The following is a 20516-nucleotide window of genomic DNA, read 5'->3' on the forward strand; positions in this document are numbered from 1 at the left end:
GTAACTCCGCTGAGGTGAGCGCGCCAGCCGCGCTCTGCGTGTGCGTGCGAGGTGCGAAAAAGTGTGTTGCCACTGCGCGGCCAGCTCCGGTCCCTGCAGAGGACTGGACGGCTATCAGGACGTGTTTATCTGCCGATGTTCCCTCTGCGCTGTCAGACGCACAGCTGATGTCTGTGCACATTCTGCTGTGAAATCACTGTTTCTCTGCCCTTCAGTCACCCGCGAGCACATCAGTGACTCTGAAGAGACCAAACTGACGGCTCATTTAATGCAGCCAAGTAATCAGCTCTAAAAAAGGTTCCAAACGACAGACGAGACGTGATTCTGGTTCCGTTTGAAGGTGAAGGACTGTCCGGTTCTGGAGCCACAAACCAAAGACTCTTCTATGTTTCAATCTGTAGAATGAAAAGAGGAGCTACTATTTAAAAAAACAAAAAAAAGACAGAGAAGATAAATGTTTAAACTGACACACTTTGAAATGACGCTTTTCAAAAAACGGTTTCAAATGAGACAACAAATGTCCAGAAGACGTAAGATCCTATTCAAATATTCACTAAAAATATTGATGATTTAAAAAAAAAACTCTTTATGTCTATGAATATGAAAAAATGGAAAAAACTTGAATAAAAAAACCAGACAAACTCCAAACCGTCACCACGTGTAAAAATAATGTGTATTTGTAACCGCGTCTGTTTTGTGTTTTCAATCTTTGTTTCTCTTTTTTGAGCCCCATAAGACATTTTCATTTGTTCTTTGACATTTTCTGCCCCTTTGATGTCGTCTTTGTTTTTATATCAAAAAGTCATGTTCACGGGGGTAACTGGCTGCGTGCAAATTTGGGTGAGTTGTGATATTTTTGCTCAAAGGCGCAGTAAGAGAGAAGAATTGCAAAAAAAAAGAATCCGGTCCTTGCTGTCCAGGTTTGATTCTGCTGCTGTGGGACAGAAAAATAAAGCAATGTTCACATTTCAAGGCATGTTCATGTAGCAAAATGTCCAGGAAAAACTCAAATTTAGACCACAGAATGGTTTCTGACACTCTGCCTGCAGGCTGTGAGCTTTCCTCCACTTTCTGCCACGGCTGGATATGAAGCAGAAACAGCAGGAAGAGGCAGGAGTCTGACCGGGACGCCTCCTCTGCTGGGTGCTGGGGAGGTGCAGACCATCGGAATCGGACTCCAAACCCTTTCACATCTTCTTGCTTTTTTGTTTTCAAATTCACGTGACCGTACCGGTAGTTTGAAAAAGAAAAACTGAAACCCTTTGGAGCTTCATCTCCTTTGTCTACTCACGGTGAACTCGCGCAGGTTTTCACATTTGTGCGATTCCTCCCCGGGCGGCTGTCCTCTGCGGCACAGCCTGTTGTGAAGCCACATCAGCAGGTACCACACGGACTTGGGGCTGGGGATGATGTTGAACGGGGGCGGCAGCGTGCCGCCCTCGTCGAAGTAACTCATCCACAGCTTGGTGCGCGCAAACTTCCACTCGATGTCGGCGTGATCCTGCAGGAGGAGAGCGGAGGTCCTGAGTGAAGGGGGTCATGGTTCACATGAAGACCACCTGGATTACCGTCCACCAACCATTAGAGTCGGAGGATTCTCAACAGTTTCTGATTGGAGATAAAAATCCTGGCAGCTTTGGTCCGCTCCGGATTTTAGGAAATCAAGTGAAGTAATCAAACCTCATTCAACTGTAACTTTACTGTCTCCTTGTCTCTGATTCTTTGAAAAAAAAAAGTTTTTTTCAGTCCATTTTTTTAAATAAATACATGTAATATTCCATCAAATAAACATGTTTGTCAAAGAAGCAACAGCCAAAAAGGCCTGAGGAAAAACAAGTTCTATATTTGTTGTTTTGTTTTTCCACTCTGATAAAAATAGTGTTTTTTTTTTTTTAATATGTTTTCTTTGATGATGAAGGACATATATGAACAAGATTTAAATGAAAATTGTATATCTGAGTATTTTTTTAATCCAAATACTGTGAATCGGGAGCAGATGAAAAAATGCAGTTTAAAAAAAAATGGTATTTGTGATGTAGAAAACACGCCGTCTGCTCCGCTGCGTTCTGATGCATCCGCTTGTAGACGATCAGACGTTTTCCTTTTCCCCGTCTGGGCTGGTATAGATAGCCACAACACTGCTCACCATTTCTGTGGCCCCGGTAATGTTAGGTCGGGAATGTAGAGAGCTCTCAGCAACGGGGAGGGGAAGGGGGGCGGGGTTGCTCTGTGCCAACGGCCCCCTCCACAACTCGGAGGCTAATTTGTAATGAACTCCTGCCGCTCTGCAGAGACTATGTCCAAGAAAATGACAGTTTTCTTTGTTTTTTTGGCTCACACCAGCACATTCATAATTAAAACACCACTTTTAGAAAATAGATGTTAAGTTGATCTGTTTTATCTCCTAAAATAAAGTTTTAAAAAAACATACCATCCAATGTCCAAATGTATCACTGGGCAAAACCAAGTGGAAAAACAACAGAAGTCCTACAGAGACTATATCAGGAAGAGGAGCAGCTCAATGCATCACAAAAACTACTAAATAGCACCACAGTATGATTTTGTTTGATTTGATTTACTTCGTAATCAGAGAGCGTTTTTTAATTTGTCTTCCAGTGTTTTCTTTTCTAGTGGTTTTTGTCATTGATAAAAACAACTATTATATTGTATTATTATTATCACAAAAAATACATCAAAAGTAAATAACTACTAATAAGAGCTAGACTCTAAACCAGAGTATGAAAGCTACAGTTTTATTTCTTTAAAAAATGTCTTTGAACTCGTTTCATCCGCTCCAAAGAGAATCTCATGAAGCTTCTGTTCAGGCGGTAACTCACGGCAATGAGCTGGTAGGAGTTGTTCATCATGGCGATCAGCATGTTCAGCAGAACCACCAGAGAGATGATGTTGTACGTCCCAAACATGGTCGCCCCCACAAACTCGGTGAACTCGTGGCGGGCCTTCACGTTGGTCACATAGAGGTTCAGCAGCCCAAATATGGACCAGAAGAGGGACTGGAGAGTCTCAAACAACCTGAGGAAGGAAGTCAGAACATTTGTTGATCCATCCAACCATCAACCATCCATCCATCTGTCCAAACACCCCCCTGGCTTGTCTGACGATGATCCATACTTCCATCCATCTAAACATCAGCCACCTATATGTCCATGACCTTTTTGTAGATGGATACATTCATTCATCCATTCATTTATTGATGCTCTATCCATCGATCTACTTACCTGTCCATGCATCCATCATCATCCATCCATCCATCCATCCACTGACCATCCATCATCATCCATCCATCTGTTCATAAATTAATGAACCCGTCTGGCCAAACACCCGCCTTTCTCTCTGTCCATTTGTTTATCTGCCCATCATTTATCCTTTCAACCACCAACCAACCATCCGTCCAGTCATTACCCATCTATCCACCAATTCACCCATCTGTCCATGCATCCTTCATCATCCATCCATCTATACACCCGTTTTTCTACAAACTTGCATTAATTTCCGTCTATCAGTTCTTCTGCCCACCATCCATTCTTTCATTCATATTTCCATCAACCCTCCCCATCCATCCATCCTCAAGCTTTCTGGTGTATGGATGCATCCATCTAACAATCCACCCATCTGTTTCATCCATACGTCCATCCATCCATACACTTGTCTGCTTGTCTGTCCATCCGTTGTCTTCCCATCAACAATCCTCTTACCAATCCATCTAATTGACCCAGCTGTCTATGCATCCTTTGTTACCATCCAACAATCCATTCATCCGTCAGTCCCTCCATATACCTGCCTTCACGTTCATCCAACCTTTGATCCATCTATTCATCAGCCATCCATTTGTGTGAATAAAAGTCTTTTTTGTTTTGTTCCATTTTGTGTTGCACATCTAAATTAGTATTTTGTATTGTGGTTGCAGTGCTTTTTTTGCTTCAACTAAAATTTGTTTCAAAAGGAAAAAGCAAAAATTTTACATCCCGGTAGTTAAAAGTTAAATTGTAATGAGCTGTTTTTCGTTTTGTTTAACATTTATTTTGAACATTTTATCTGAAAGGAATAGAATATACATATCATACACTTGAATAAAAGCACATTTTTTACATTAATTATTCATTTTGTGCATACTTTTATATTGTTGTTGATGATAAATGAATAAAGCAACAAAACAACCAAAAGAGCCGTTTGAGAGTCTAAAGAGACGGTTCTTTTTAGTGAGCCGATCCAAACGAGCCGGCTCTCTAAGAAGGCCAGGAATTCCCATCACTACCATCCGTACATTTGTTCATCCAGCCATCCATCAGTCTGTCCATATACCTGCCTTCTTGTCCATCCATCCATTTGTCTGACCACGATCCATCCTTTTATCCATCTGCCCACCACTCATCCACCCACTGACCATCCATCCATCCATCCATCCATCCATCCATCCATCCATCCATCCATCCATCCACCCACCCACCCATCCATCCATCCATTTCTTAACATGCTTTTGGGGTCATGGGGCCTAACCCGACTTCTGTTGAGCGAAAGTGGGGTACGCCTTTGATGAAGTGGCTCATATCTAAAGTGCATTGCTGCTCATTATTCAGAAGTTTTCAGTTCCCTAAATTAAAAAAGAATTTTTTTTAGCAAAGATTCTGTTTTCTGCTGAAAATCAGATGAAGTCAACATTTCAACTTTCTCATCATCATCTTCCTGGGACGCCTCCTAACTCTCTGTCCTGGCCGTCTTCCTTTCTCTCGTTGCGTCTCTCTGCCTTTTTGTCCATTTTTATTCCTGCCGTTCTTTTTCCATCCCGTCTTCCTCACCTCTGTGTCATCTGTTCTCCTTCCCCTGTCTCTGTGTGATGGTTACAGCGGCGCTTATTGAATTTTTGATGAAGCTCCAATTGGCAGCGCTCGACTCTACATCAGGAGAATGACACCGACAGAGGCTTGTCTGCAGGGTGTTATATTTACGCTGTATAAAAGATTCAAGGCTGCAACATTTATTTTCATTGCGGCGCGCTGCAGGACTGTGTATTGTTACAGGCGTGTGTGCGCTGGTGATCACTATCTATCAGCCCTCTGCGTTTGCTCATAAACAGCGTTTGAGTGATGGTGCGAGGAGCAGCGTGGAGGAGTGGCGGGTTTCAGCGAGGAGCAGGGAAGCAGAGGGAGAGGGCCAATTGAATCAAGAGGGAATGGAGCAACCAAGCGTGATATTGTGCCAGTTATGAAACAAGAAAGAAGGGGAAGACTTGAACACCAGGGAAGATAATAGGAGAGGAGGACAGCCTGAAACTCTGCTTCCTGAATGTCTTGCTTTTTCCTTTCCCTTCAGTTTCTCCTTTTCTTCTTTCCACTCTAGTTTTCCCAACATGGGAGAACATACAACTAAAAAACAAAAATGCAGTCAGAAATGATAGCTAAGCTTTAGAAACACCAGAATGAACATTTAGTTTGGGACTAAGAAGAATTTGGGGCTAGTTTTGGGAGCCTTAGACTACAATCACATACCTCAAAATGCCACCCGAGGCAACCTACATGCAAGTTTATCAGCATGATTGGCAGGTGACCGCACACATTATGGGGAGACAATATTTGACATGGGACAGTGGCCCCCCGGGTACATTTGGAGGTCGCACGGTGGCAGTCCAGTGATGGACAGGGGGCAAAAAGGCAGCAGAGCGATACTTGAGTGGGTCTCCATGATCCACAAAAGCATCTGATCATTGGCCGTTTTCAGACTGCCACCCTCCATCTACCCCCTATGCCCCCCTGCGGGCGTCCCACTGCAGCGCAGGCACTGGATGAGGGCTGTTGACATGGACCGGAGGCCCAGCGATGACCGTCTTTTATTTTGTAATTCATTTCCTTCGCTTGCTTTAATGTTTTATGTCCTTCTTAAAACACGTTCAACATGTGTTTTCCGATCATTTGTCCTTGACACGATATTTTCCCTAAATTTACCTTTTTTTTAGTTTTCTGTGTTCCTCATCCTCATCCTCATCGTCACCCCAGCAGTTTTTTTGCTCTTCTTCTTTTCCGCTCCGTCCTCGTTCTCCTCTCATCCTTCTCCGCTAAAGCGAGCGTAAACGGCTGCAGCTGATCCATCACTGTTTGTCGCTGCGGCAGCTTTGTGGGAGGCCAGCCGAGAAACGCGGTGTGCGTCTGTTATGAGGTGTGTGTTGTGTGTCTGTTGCTGTGTGTGTGTGTGTGTGTGCTGGCGTGTGACAGAGAAATCTTTTCTGTGAAGGAAAACAAAGAATCTTCGCGGGTTTGCAGTTGGCCGAGTGCGATGAATTCATTCCAGCCTAAGCCGCTTATCTGAGGAGAAGTTCAGATGTTCAGCGTGGATTTGCTCCGTCAACGTCCTGAGAATCTGCAGCATTTACAGGAGCAACATCCACAGGACGCTCAAAGGAGGAGTAGCTGCTGTTTGTTGCCAATCCTTTGCATCCTGATACGCTGATGATAATTACAATAATACAAATAATAACAAACTTTATTTATAAAGCACTAACATTGTCAATGGAGACCCAAAGCGCTGTAGAATTCCCTGTGGTCTGAGGAAACTTAAGGTATGTTCACGTCTGCCTCGGCAACTGGCGTTCGAGCAATGCAACATGAACGTCCGTAGGCTCACGTGTTCAAAACAATTGCGTCCACAAGTTGCTATGCAGTTTTTTAAAGCCCCTTTTCGGGTTCTACGTACTAACCGGCTGTTCACGGAACATGCGGTGATAGTTCAACCTGATGAACTGCTTGGAGGCCAAACACCTGAACTTTGACCCGTCGGGGGGTCAGATTTGGTGACATGGAGCAATCTACACCAAGTCTGCAGGTGGCGGACATGTGCTAGCTAGTAAACAATAGAAAAAAAAAGGAAAAAAATAAACATTTTTGTCAGATGTGAACACCGTTTGCTAAAAGCGCATCAATGAAACCGCCTACAGCGTTCCAACTGTTATTGCGGCTGCTGAATAAATCCAAAGGAGAAAAGAAAAGTTAAAGACTTGATTCCATTGTCGCTGTGTTAGATTGAGTCTGTTGAGAGTTTTAAATCCCAGGTCAAGACGCTTTTATTCAAGAGTTTTCTAGTCGATTTTAGCCATTGGTTTATTATTGGTTGAATGCTGTAAAGCATTCAACCCTTTGTTTTCCTCTTATGCTATCTTCCGCTGTTTTTCGGCACTTAACTCCTTCTACAATTTTCAACCTATTTTAACCATTCAACTATTAAACTGTTCAGCTCTTTCAGCTTATTACTGCTATGACTTTTGGTTTTTCAAATCCTTGAACTTTTTAAGATATTCCAGGATTTTCCAGGATTTTTTCTCCATTGAAATACATGGAGAATTTTTCGTGCAGAAGTTCACAGTTAAACTACTTCTACAATTTTTCACCTATTTTAACCATTCAACTATTAAAATGTTCAGCTCTTTCATCTTATTCCAGCTATGACATTTTGTCCTTCAAATCCTTGAACTTTTCCAGATATTCCCGGATTTTCCAAAATTTTTGCTCCATTGGCCACACCTTTGCTTCTTTAAACAATTGTAACTTTAACATTCTTTTGGCTACAGACACTATTCAAACATTAAAATGTTCACAAGGCTTTGGACTTTAATATAAGGCTCAAAATTATTATGGGATGGCAACACCACTTACAGTTTGGCGGCCATTTTGTGCCAAAATGTGAGGCAATTTTAAACTTCTTCAAACTTTCACCTATTTTAACCATTCTACAATTACAATGTTCAACCATTTCAGCTTATTCCTTTCAGCTACGACTTTTGGTCTTTCAAATCTTTGAACTTTTCAAGATATTCCAAGATTTTTGCTTCATTTAAATACAAGGATAATCTTTGAAAACCTTTGTTTCTTTTAACCATTGTAACTTCAACATGCTTTTGGCTAGAGACACCGTTCAAACATTTAAATGTTCACAAGGCTTTGGACTTCAACATAGGTTTTGAAATTATTATGAGATGGCAACACTACCTACGGTTTGAAGGCCATTTTGTGCCAAAATGTGAGGCAATTTTAAACTCCTTCAAACCTATTTCAACCATTCTACTATTTCAATGTTCAACTCCTTCAGCTTATTCCTTTCAGCTATTACTTTTGGTCCTTTAAATCCTTGAACCTTTTAAGATATTCCAAGATTTTCGCTCCATTTAAATACATTGAGAATCCTTGAAAACCTTTGGTTCTTTCAACCATTGTAACTTCAAGATGCCTTTAGCTAGAGACACCGTTCAAACGTTAAATTGATCACAAGGCTTTGGACTATAAAATAGGTTTAGAAATCATTATGGGATGTCGAAACAACCTACTGTTTGGTGGCCATTTTTTGACCAAATCTGAAGCAAATATTGCTTATTGATTAAACTTCATCCATGGCTGGAACTGAACATATTGAAATTCACTGGATCCGTACGTATAAGGAATGTGGGCGTGGTTAGCAAACAAACTTCGTTGCTAAGGACGTCCAAAGGTTTACTTTTTCCGATTTGTCTGAAACTGACGTTGATTGGTTCGTCATCCCCAGGCGACCCAAACATAAAATAGTTGCTATGGAGATAAAATCAATAGAAAAGCCGCCATTTTGAAAAAAGTGGATTTTCTATCAACTTAGAACATGTAGCTTTTACCAATAGGATACTCTCAAACAATGTGTTTCTTTGAGTCAGTTGATGATACTGATTCCAATGCTAGCACTTTATCCATTTTAGCAACATCTTCAAATTTTCAACAGTTCAACCATTTTTTCAACAATTTCAGCTTTAATGCTTAACTCCTTCTACAAATTTTGACCTATTTTAGCCATTCTACTGTTACAATGTTCAACTTTTTCAGCTTATTCCTGCTATTATTTTTTTCCCAAATCTTTGAACTTTTAAAGACATTCCAGGACTTTTGCTTCATTAAAATACATAGGACATCTTATCGCTTAACTTCTTTTACAGTTTTTTGCCCACTTTGACCTTTCTACTTTTAAAATTTTGACCTCTTTCAGCTCTGTTCAGCCATTTCTTTAGCAAATTCAGCTTTCATTCAGCAATACAGCATTCAACCCTGCATTTTCTTCTGGAAATGCAGCTCTTTCTAGTTGGTTGAATGCTGTAAAGCATTCAACCCTTTGTTTTCCTGTTTCTCTTTATTGGTTGAATGCTGTAAAGCATTCAACCCTTTGTTTTCCTGTTTCTCTTTATTGGTTGAATGCTGTAAAGCATTCAACCCTTTGTTTTTCTGTTTCTCTTTATTATTTATTACGCACATCTTCCGCCGTTTTTCGGCACTTAACTCCTTCTACAATTTTCAACCGATTGTAACCATTCAACTTTTAAAATGTTCAGCTCTTTCATCTTATTTCTGCTATGACTTTTGGTTTTTCAAATCCTTTTACTTTTTAAGATATTCCAGGTTTTCCGGGAATTTTTGGTCCATTGAAATACATGGAGAATTTTTCGTTCAGAAGTTCACAGTTAAACTCCTTCTACAATTTTTCACCTATTTTAACCGTTCGACTATGAAAATGTTCAGCTCTTTCATCTTATTCTAGCTATGACATTTTGGTCCTTCAAATCTTTGAACTTTTCCAGAAATTCCCGGATATTCCCAGATTTTCCAATGTTTTTGCTCCATTGGCCAAACCTTTGCTTCTTTAAACAATTGTAACTTTAACATTCTTTTGGCTAGAGACACCGTTCAAATATTGAAATGTTCACAAGGTTTTGGACTTCAACATAAGGTTCAAAATTATTATGGGATGGCAACACCACCTACAGTTTGGCGGCCATTTTGTGCCAAAATGTGAGGCAATTTTAAACTTCTTCAAACTTTCACCTTTTTTTTACCATTCTACTATTACAATGTTCAACCTTTTCAGCTTATTCCTTTCAGCTATGACTTTTGGTCCTTCAAATCTTTGAACTTTTCCAGATATTCCCGGATATTCCCAGATTTTCCAATCTTTTTGCTCCATTGGCCAAACCTTTGCTTCTTTAAACAATTGTAACTTTAACATTCTTTTGGCTAGAGACACCGTTCAAATATTGAAATGTTCACATGGTTTTGGACTTCAACATAAGGTTCAAAATTATTATGGGATGGCAACACCACCTACAGTTTGGCGGCCATTTTGTGCCAAAATGTGAGGCAATTTTAAACTTCTTCAAACTTTCACCTATTTTTAACATTCTACTATTACAATGTTCAATCTTTTCAGCTTATTCCTTTCAGCTATGACTTTTGGTCCTTCAAATCCTTGAACTTTTCCAGATATTCCCGGATATTCCCAGATTTTCCAATCTTTTTGCTCCATTGGCCACACCTTTGCTTCTTTAAACAATTGTAACTTTAACATTCTTTTGGCTAGAGACACCGTTCAAATATTGAAATGTTCAAAAGGTTTTGGACTTCAACATAAGGTTTAAAAATTATTATGGGATGGCAACACAACCTACAGTTTGGCGGCCATTTTGTGCCAAAATGTGAGGCAATTTTAAACTTCTTCAAACTTTCACCTATTTTTACCATTCTACTATTACAATGTTCAACCTTTTCAGTTTATTCCTTTCAGCTATGACTTTTGGTCCTTCAAATCCCTGAACTTTTCCAGATATTCCCGGATATTCCCAGATTTTCCAATCTTTTTGCTCCATTGGCCACACCTTTGCTTCTTTAAACAATTGTAACTTTAACATTCTTTTGGCTAGAGACACCGTTCAAATATTGAAATGTTCACAAGGTTTTGGACTTCAACATAAGTTTAAAAATTATTATGGGATGGCAACACCACCTACAGTTTGGCGGCCATTTTGTGCCAAAATGTGAGGCAATTTTAAACTTCTTCAAACTTTCACCTATTTTTACCATTCTACTATTACAATGTTCAACCTTTTCAGCTTATTCCTTTCAGCTATGACTTTTGGTCCTTCAAATCCTTGAACTTTTCCAGATATTCCCGGATATTCCCAGATTTTCCAATCTTTTTGCTCCATTGGCCGCACCTTTGCTTCTTTAAACAATTGTAACTTTAACATTCTTTTGGCTAGAGACACCGTTCAAATATTGAAATGTTCACAAGGTTTTGGACTTCAACATAAGGTTCAAAATTATTATGGGATGGCAACACCACCTACAGTTTGGCGGCCATTTTGTGCCAAAATGTGAGGCAATTTTAAACTTCTTCAAACTTTCACCTATTTTTAACATTCTACTATTACAATGTTCAATCTTTTCAGCTTATTCCTTTCAGCTATGACTTTTGGTCCTTCAAATCCTTGAACTTTTCCAGATATTCCCGGATATTCCCAGATTTTCCAATGTTTTTGCTCCATTGGCCACACCTTTGCTTCTTTAAACAATTGTAACTTTAACATTCTTTTGGCTAGAGACACCGTTCAAATATTGAAATGTTCAAAAGGTTTTGGACTTCAACATAAGGTTTAAAAATTATTATGGGATGGCAACACAACCTACAGTTTGGCGGCCATTTTGTGCCAAAATGTGAGGCAATTTTAAACTTCTTCAAACTTTCACCTATTTTTACCATTCTACTATTACAATGTTCAACCTTTTCAGCTTATTCCTTTCAGCTATGACTTTTGGTCCTTCAAATCTTTGAACTTTTCCAGATATTCCCGGATATTCCCAGATTTTCCAATCTTTTTGCTCCATTGGCCACACCTTTGCTTCTTTAAACAATTGTAACTTTAACATTCTTTTGGCTAGAGACACCGTTCAAATATTGAAATGTTCACAAGGTTTTGGACTTCAACATAAGGTTCAAAATTATTATGGGATGGCAACACCACCTACAGTTTGGCGGCCATTTTGTGCCAAAATGTGAGGCAATTTTAAACTTCTTCAAACTTTCACCTATTTTTACCATTCTACTATTACAATGTTCAACCCTTTCATCTTATTCCTTTCAGCTATGACTTTTGGTCCTTCAAATCTTTGAACTTTTCCAGATATTCCCGGATATTCCCAGATTTTCCAATGTTTTTGCTCCATTGGCCACACCTTTGCTTCTTTAAACAATTGTAACTTTAACATTCTTTTGGCTAGAGACACCGTTCAAATATTGAAATGTTCACAAGGTTTTGGACTTCAACATAAGGTTCAAAATTATTATGGGATGGCAACACCACCTACAGTTTGGCGGCCATTTTGTGCCAAAATGTGAGGCAATTTTAAACTTCTTCAAACTTTCACGTATTTTAATCCTTCTACTATTACAATGTTCAACCCTTTCAGCTTATTCCTTTCAGCTACGACTTTTAGTCTTTCAAATCTTTGAACTTTTCAAGATATTCCAAGATTTTCCAGGATTTTCCAAGATTTTTGCTTCATTTAAATACATGGAGAATCCTTGAAAACCTTTGTTGCTTTCAAGCATTATAACTTTAACAAGCTTTCAGCTAGAGGCACCGTTCAAACATTGAAATGCTCACAAGGCTTTGGACTTCAACATACGTTTTGAAATTATTATGGGATGGCAACACAACCTAATGTTTGGTGGGCATTTTTTGACAAAATCTGAAGCAAATGTTGCAATAAACTTCATCCATGGCTGGAACGGAACATATTGAAATTCACTGGATCTGGACATATAAGGAATGTGGGCGTGGTTAGCAAACAAACTTCGTTGCTAAGGACGTCCAAAGGTTTACTTTTTCCGATTTGTCTGAAACTGACGTCGATTTGTTCGTCATCCCCAGGCGACCCAAACATAAAATGGTTGCTATGGAGATTAAATTAATAGAAAGCCGCCATTTTGAAAAAAGTGGATTTTCTGTCAACTTAGAACATGTAGTTTTACCAATATGATACTCTTAAACAATGTGTTTTTTGGAGTCAGTTGATGATGCTGATTCCAATGCTAGCACTTTTAGCCAAATTAGCAATATCTTTACATTTTCAACAGTTCAGCCATTTTTTCAACAATTTAAGCTTTAATGCTTAATTCCTTCTACAAACTTTGACCTATTTTAGCCTTTCTACTATTACAATGTTCAACTTTTTCATCTTATTCCTGTTAGGACTTTTGCACCTTTACCTTTCAAGGTTTTTCCAGTACAGTTAAGCCATTTCTTCAGCTAATTCAGCGTTCATTCAGCAGTACAGCATTCAACCCTGCATTTTCTTCTGGAAATGCAGCTCCTTCTAGTTATTATAGTATCTTCCGCCGTTTTTTGGCGTTTAACTACTTCTACAAATTTTAACCTATTTTAACCATTCTACTATTAAAATGTTCATCTCTTTCATCTTATTTCTGCTATGACTTTTGGTTTTTCAAATCCTTTTACTTTTTAAGATATTCCAGGTTTTCCGGGAATTTTTGCTCCATTGAAATACATGGAGAATTTTTCGTTCAGAAGTTCACAGTTAAACTCCTTCTACAATTTTTCACCTATTTTAACCGTTCGACTATGAAAATGTTCAGCTCTTTCATCTTATTCAAGCTATGACATTTTGGTCCTTCAAATCCTTGAACTTTTCCAGATATTCCCGGATATTCCCAGATTTTCCAATCTTTTTGCTCCATTGGCCACACCTTTGCTTCTTTAAACAATTGTAACTTTAACATTCTTTTGGCTAGAGACACCGTTCAAATATTGAAATGTTCACAAGGTTTTGGACTTCAACATAAAGTTCAAAATTATTATGGGATGGCAACACCACCTACAGTTTGGCGGCCATTTTGTGCCAAAATGTGAGGCAATTTTAAACTTCTTCAAACTTTCACGTATTTTAATCCTTCTACTATTACAATGTTCAACCCTTTCAGCTTATTCCTTTCAGCTACGACTTTTAGTCTTTCAAATCTTTCAACTTTTCAAGATATTCCAAGATTTTCCAGGATTTTCCAAGATTTTTGCTTCATTTAAATACATGGAGAATCCTTGAAAACCTTTGTTGCTTTCAAGCATTATAACTTTAACAAGCTTTCAGCTAGAGGCACCGTTCAAACATTGAAATGCTCACAAGGCTTTGGACTTCAACATACGTTTTGAAATTATTATGGGATGGCAACACAACCTACTGTTTGGTGGGCATTTTTTGACAGAATCTGAAGCAAATGTTGCAATAAACTTCATCCATGGCTGGAACTGAACATATTGAAATTCACTGGATCTGGACATATAAGGAATGTGGGCGTGGTTAGCAAACAAACTTCGTTGCTAAGGACATCCAAAGGTTTACTTTTTCCGAATTGTCTGAAACTGACGTCGATTTGTTCGTCATCCCCAGGCGACCGAAACATAAAATGGTTGCTATGGAGATAAAATCAATAGGAAAGCCGCCATTTTGGAAAAAGTGGATTTTCTGTCAACTTAGAACATGTAGCTTTTAACAATATGATACTCTCAAACAAAGTGTTTTTTTGAGTCAGTTGATGATGCTGATTCCAATGCTAGCACTTTTAACCATTTTAGCAACATCTTCAAATTTTCAACAGTCCAGTCATTTTTGTATCAACTTAAGCTTTAATACTTAACTCCTTCTACATTTTTTGACCTATTTTAGCCATTCTACTATTACAATGTTCAAATTTTTCAACTTTTTCCTGCTATGATTTTTTTTTAAATCTTTTAACTTTTAAAGATATTCAGGGATTTCCCAGGATTTTTGCTTCATTAAAATACATAGGAAATCTTTTTTTTAACTTCTTTCACAGTTTTTTACCTACTTTAACCATTCTACTTTTAAAATGTTGAGCTCTTTCAGCTCTGTTCAGCCATTTCTTCAGCAAATTCAGCTTTCATTCAGCATTATAGCATTCAACCCTGCATTTTCTTCTGGAAATGCAGCTCCTTCTAGTTTATTGGTTGAATGCTGTAAAGCATTCAACCCTTTGTTTTCCTGTTTCTCTTTATTTATTATTATCGTATCTTATAGTATCTTCCGCCGTTTTTTGGCGTTTAACTACTTCTACAATTTTTAACCTATTTTAACCATTCTACTATTAAAATGTTCATCTCTTTCATCTTATTTCTGCTATGACTTTTGGTTTTTCAAATCCTTTTACTTTTTAAGATATTCCAGGTTTTCCGGGAATTTTTGCTCCATTGAAATACATGGAGAATTTTTCGTTCAGAAGTTCACAGTTAAACTCCTTCTACAATTTTTCACCTATTTTAACCGTTCGACTATGAAAATGTTCAGCTCTTTCATCTTATTCTAGCTATGACATTTTGGTCCTTCAAATCTTTGAACTTTTCCAGATATTCCCGGATATTCCCAGATTTTCCAATGGTTTTGCTCCATTGGCCACACCTTTGCTTCTTTAAACAATTGTAACTTTAACATTCTTTTGGCTAGAGACACCGTTCAAATATTGAAATGTTCACAAGGTTTTGGACTTCAACATAAAGTTCAAAATTATTATGGGATGGCAACACCACCTACAGTTTGGCGGCCATTTTGTGCCAAAATGTGAGGCAATTTTAAACTTCTTCAAACTTTCACCTATTTTTACCATTCTACTATTACAATGTTCAACCTTTTCAGCTTATTCCTTTCAGCTATGACTTTTGGTCCTTCAAATCCTTGAACTTTTCCAGATATTCCCGGATATTCCCAGATTTTCCAATCTTTTTGCTCCATTGGCCACACCTTTGCTTCTTTAAACAATTGTAACTTTAACATTCTTTTGGCTAGAGACACCGTTCAAATATTGAAATGTTCACAAGGTTTTGGACTTCAACATAAGGTTTAAAAATTATTATGGGATGGCAACACCACCTACAGTTTGGCGGCCATTTTGTGCCAAAATGTGAGGCAATTTTAAACTTCTTCAAACTTTCACCTATTTTTACCATTCTACTATTACAATGTTCAACCCTTTCATCTTATTCCTTTCAGCTATGACTTTTGGTCCTTCAAATCTTTGAACTTTTCCAGATATTCCCGGATATTCCCAGATTTTCCAATCTTTTTGCTCCATTGGCCACACCTTTGCTTCTTTAAACAATTGTAACTTTAACATTCTTTTGGCTAGAGACACCGTTCAAATATTGAAATGTTCACAAGGTTTTGGACTTCAACATAAAGTTCAAAATTATTATGGGATGGCAACACCACCTACAGTTTGGCGGCCATTTTGTGCCAAAATGTGAGGCAATTTTAAACTTCTTCAAACTTTCACGTATTTTAATCCTTCTACTATTACAATGTTCAACCCTTTCAGCTTATTCCTTTCAGCTACGACTTTTAGTCTTTCAAATCTTTGAACTTTTCAAGATATTCCAAGATTTTCCAGGATTTTCCAAGATTTTTGCTTCATTTAAATACATGGAGAATCCTTGAAAACCTTTGTTGCTTTCAAGCATTATAACTTTAACAAGCTTTCAGCTAGAGGCACTGTTCAAACATTGAAATGCTCACAAGGCTTTGGACTTCAACATACGTTTTGAAATTATTATGGGATGGCAACACAACCTACTGTTTGGTGGGCATTTTTTGACAAAATCTGAAGCAAATGTTGCAATAAACTTCATCCATGGCTGGAACTGAGCATATTGAAATTCACTGGATCTGGACATATAAGGAATGTGGGCGTGGTTAGCAAACAAACTTTTTTGCTAAGGACGTCCAAAGGTTTACTTTTTCCGATTTGTCTGAAACTGACGTCGATTTGTTCGTCATCCCCAGGCGACCGAAACATAAAATGGTTGCTATGGAGATAAAATCAATAGGAAAGCCGCCATTTTGGAAAAAGTGGATTTTCGGTCAACTTAGAACATGTAGCTTTTAACAATATGATACTCTCAAACAAAGTGTTTTTTTGAGTCAGTTGATGATGCTGATTCCAATGCTAGCACTTTTAACCATTTTAGCAACATCTTCAAATTTTCAACAGTCCAGTCATTTTTGTATCAACTTAAGCTTTCATGCTTAACTCCTTCTACATTTTTTGACCTATTTTAGCCATTCTACTATTACAATGTTCAACTTTTTCAACTTTTTCCTGCTATGATTTTTTTTTAAATCTTTTAACTTTTAAAGATATTCCGGGATTTCCCAGGATTTTTGCTTCATTAAAATACATAGGAAATCTTTTTTTTAACTTCTTTTACAGTTTTTTACCTACTTTAACCATTCTACTTTTAAAATGTTGAGGTCTTTCAGCTCTGTTCAGCCATTTCTTCAGCAAATTCAGCTTTCATTCAGCATTATAGCATTCAACCCTGCATTTTCTTCTGGAAATGCAGCTCCTTCTAGTGTTACATTTGTTTTCCTCTTATGCTATCTTCCGCCGTTTTTCGGCACTTAACTCCTTCTACAATTTTTAACCGATTTTTACCGTTCAACTTTTAAAATGTTCATCTCTTTCATCTTATTTCTGCTATGACTTTTGGTTTTTCAAATCCTTTTACTTTTTAAGATATTCCAGGTTTTCCGGGAATTTTTGCTCCATTGAAATACATGGAGAATTTTTCGTTCAGAAGTTCACAGTTAAAGTCCTTCTACAATTTTTCACCTATTTTAACCGTTCCACTATGAAAATGTTCAGCTCTTTCATCTTATTCTAGCTATGACATTTTGGTCCTTCAAATCCCTGAACTTTTCCATTTATTCCCGGATATTCCTGGATTTTCCAATCTTTTTGCTCCATTGGCCACACCTTTGCTTCTTTAAACAATTGTAACTTTAACATTCTTTTGGCTAGAGACACCGTTCAAATATTGAAATGTTCACAAGGTTTTGGACTTCAACATAAGGCTCAAAATTATTATGGGATGGCAACACCACCTACAGTTTGGCGGCCATTTTGTGCCAAAATGTGAGGCAATTTTAAACTTCTTCAAACTTTCACCTATTTTAACCATTCTACTATTACAATGTTCAACCCTTTCATCTTATTCCTTTCAGCTATGACTTTTGGTCCTTCAAATCTTTGAACTTTTCCAGATATTCCCGGAGATTCCCAGATTTTCCAATGTTTTTGCTCCATTGGCCACACCTTTGCTTCTTTAAACAATTGTAACTTTAACATTCTTTTGGCTAGAGACACCGTTCAAATATTGAAATGTTCACAAGGTTTTGGACTTCAACATAAGGTTCAAAATTATTATGGGATGGCAACACCACCTACAGTTTGGCGGCCATTTTGTGCCAAAATGTGAGGCAATTTTAAACTTCTTCAAACTTTCACGTATTTTAATCCTTCTACTATTACAATGTTCAACCTTTTCAGCTTATTCCTTTCAGCTACGACTTTTAGTCTTTCAAATCTTTGAACTTTTCAAGATATTCCAAGATTTTCCAGGATTTTCCAAGATTTTTGCTTCATTTAAATACATGGAGAATCCTTGAAAACCTTTGTTGCTTTCAAGCATTATAACTTTAACATGCTTTCAGCTAGAGGCACCGTTCAAACATTGAAATGCTCACAAGGCTTTGGACTTCAACATACGTTTTGAAATTATTATGGGATGGCAACACAACCTACTGTTTGGTGGGCATTTTTTGACAAAATCTGAAGCAAATGTTGCAATAAACTTCATCCATGGCTGGAACTGAACATATTGAAATTCACTGGAACTGGACATATAAGGAATGTGGGCGTGGTTAGCAAACAAAGCTCGTTGCTAAGGACGTCCAAAAATTTACTTTTTCCGATTCATCTGAAACCGACGTTGATTTGTTCCTCATCTCCAGGCGACCCAAACATAAAATGGTTGCTATGGAGATAAAATCAATAGAAAAGCCGCCATTTTGAAAAGAGTGGATTTTCTATCAACTTAGAACATGTAGCTTTTACTAATATGATACTCTCAAACAATGTGTTTTTTGGAGTCAGTTGATGATGCTGATTCCAGTGCTAGTACTTTTAGCCATTTTAGCAACATCTTCAAATTTTCAACAATTCAGCCATTTTTTCAACAATTTCAGCTTTCATGCTTAAGTCCTACAAATTTTGACCTATTTCAGCCATTCTACTATTACAATGTTCAACTTTTTCAGCTTATTCCTGCTAGGACTTTTGCACCTTTAACTTTTCATGGTTCTTCCAGTACAGTTGAGCCATTTCTTCAGCTAATTCAGCTTTCATTCAGCAGTACAGCATTCAACCCTGCATTTTCTTCTGGAAATGCAGCTCCTTCTAGTTATTATCGTATCTTATAGTATCTTCCGCCGTTTTTTGGCGCTTAACTCCTTCTACAATTTTTAACCCATTTTAACCATTCAACTTTTAAAATGTTCAGCTCTTTCAGCTTATTCCTGCTATGACTTTTGGTTTTTCAAATCCTTTTACTTTTTAAGATATTCCAGTTTTTCCGGGAATTTTTGCCCTATTAAAATACATTGGGAAGTTACGGTGCATGAGGTTCCAGGTTCGACACCCGGTTCGGACGCTTCAAAATTTTCTTCCAACCAACTTTTAAAATGTTCAACTCTTTCAACTTATTACAGTTATTACTTTTGGTCATTCAAATCATTGAACTTTTTAAGATATTCCAGGATTTACCAGGAATTTTGCTCCATTAAATTACATAGGGAATTCTTGTGCTTAACCTCTTTTACAGGTTTTCACCTATATTAACCATTTTACTTTTAAAATGTTGAGCTCTTTCAGCTCAATTCAGCCATTTCTTTTACAAATTAAGCTTTCTTTCAGCAATACAGCATTCAACCCTGCATTTTCTTCTGGAAATGCAGCTCCTTCTAGTTCTTATAGTATCTTCCGCCGTTTTTTGGCGTTTAACTACTTCTACAATTTTTAACCTATTTTAACCATTCTACTATTAAAATGTTCATCTCTTTCATCTTATTTCTGCTATGACTTTTGGTTTTTCAAATCCTTTTACTTTTAAAGATATTCCAGGTTTTCCGGGAATTTTTGCTCCATTGAAATACATGGAGAATTTTTCGTTCAGAAGTTCACAGTTAAACTCCTTCTACAATTTTTCACCTATTTTAACCGTTCGACTATGAAAATGTTCAGCTCTTTCATCTTATTCTAGCTATGACATTTTGGTCCTTCAAATCTTTGAACTTTTCCAGATATTCCCGGATATTCCCAGATTTTCCAATGTTTTTGCTCCATTGGCCACACCTTTGCTTCTTTAAACAATTGTAACTTTAACATTCTTTTGGCTAGAGACACAGTTCAAATATTGAAATGTTCACAAGGTTTTGGACTTCAACATAAGGTTCAAAATTATTATGGGATGGCAACACCACCTACAGTTTGGCGGCCATTTTGTGCCAAAATGTGAGGCAATTTTAAACTTCTTCAAACTTTCACCTATTTTTACCATTCTACTATTACAATGTTCAACCCTTTCATCTTATTCCTTTCAGCTATGACTTTTGGTCCTTCAAATCCTTGAACTTTTCCAGATATTCCTGGATATTCCCAGATTTTCCAATCTTTTTGCTCCATTGGCCACACCTTTGCTTCTTTAAACAATTGTAACTTTAACATTCTTTTGGCTAGAGACACCGTTCAAATATTGAAATGTTCACAAGGTTTTGGACTTCAACATAAGGTTCAAAATT

The 20516-nt window shown here is 37.7% G+C and overlaps 1 protein-coding gene across 2 annotated transcripts in view; it reads right to left on the minus strand.

Moving 5' to 3' along the window:
- The window catches only part of trpc5a (transient receptor potential cation channel, subfamily C, member 5a), a 163626-nt gene that overhangs the window by 17210 nt on the left and 125900 nt on the right, over positions 1 to 20516 (minus strand). For both annotated transcript variants that reach the window (XM_023948991.2, XM_078935759.1), the window contains exons 14-15: positions 2838 to 3033; positions 1292 to 1501 (exon numbers count right to left, since the gene is read on the minus strand). In XM_023948991.2, coding sequence (XP_023804759.1) covers positions 1292 to 1501; positions 2838 to 3033 — 406 coding nt within the window. The remainder of the gene's footprint in view (positions 1 to 1291; positions 1502 to 2837; positions 3034 to 20516) is intronic.

Source organism: Oryzias latipes, chromosome 18 (genome assembly GCF_053564925.1).
Source record: "Oryzias latipes strain Hd-rR chromosome 18, Olatipes_Hd-rR_3.1".
NCBI classification, from domain to species: domain Eukaryota; kingdom Metazoa; phylum Chordata; class Actinopteri; order Beloniformes; family Adrianichthyidae; genus Oryzias; species Oryzias latipes.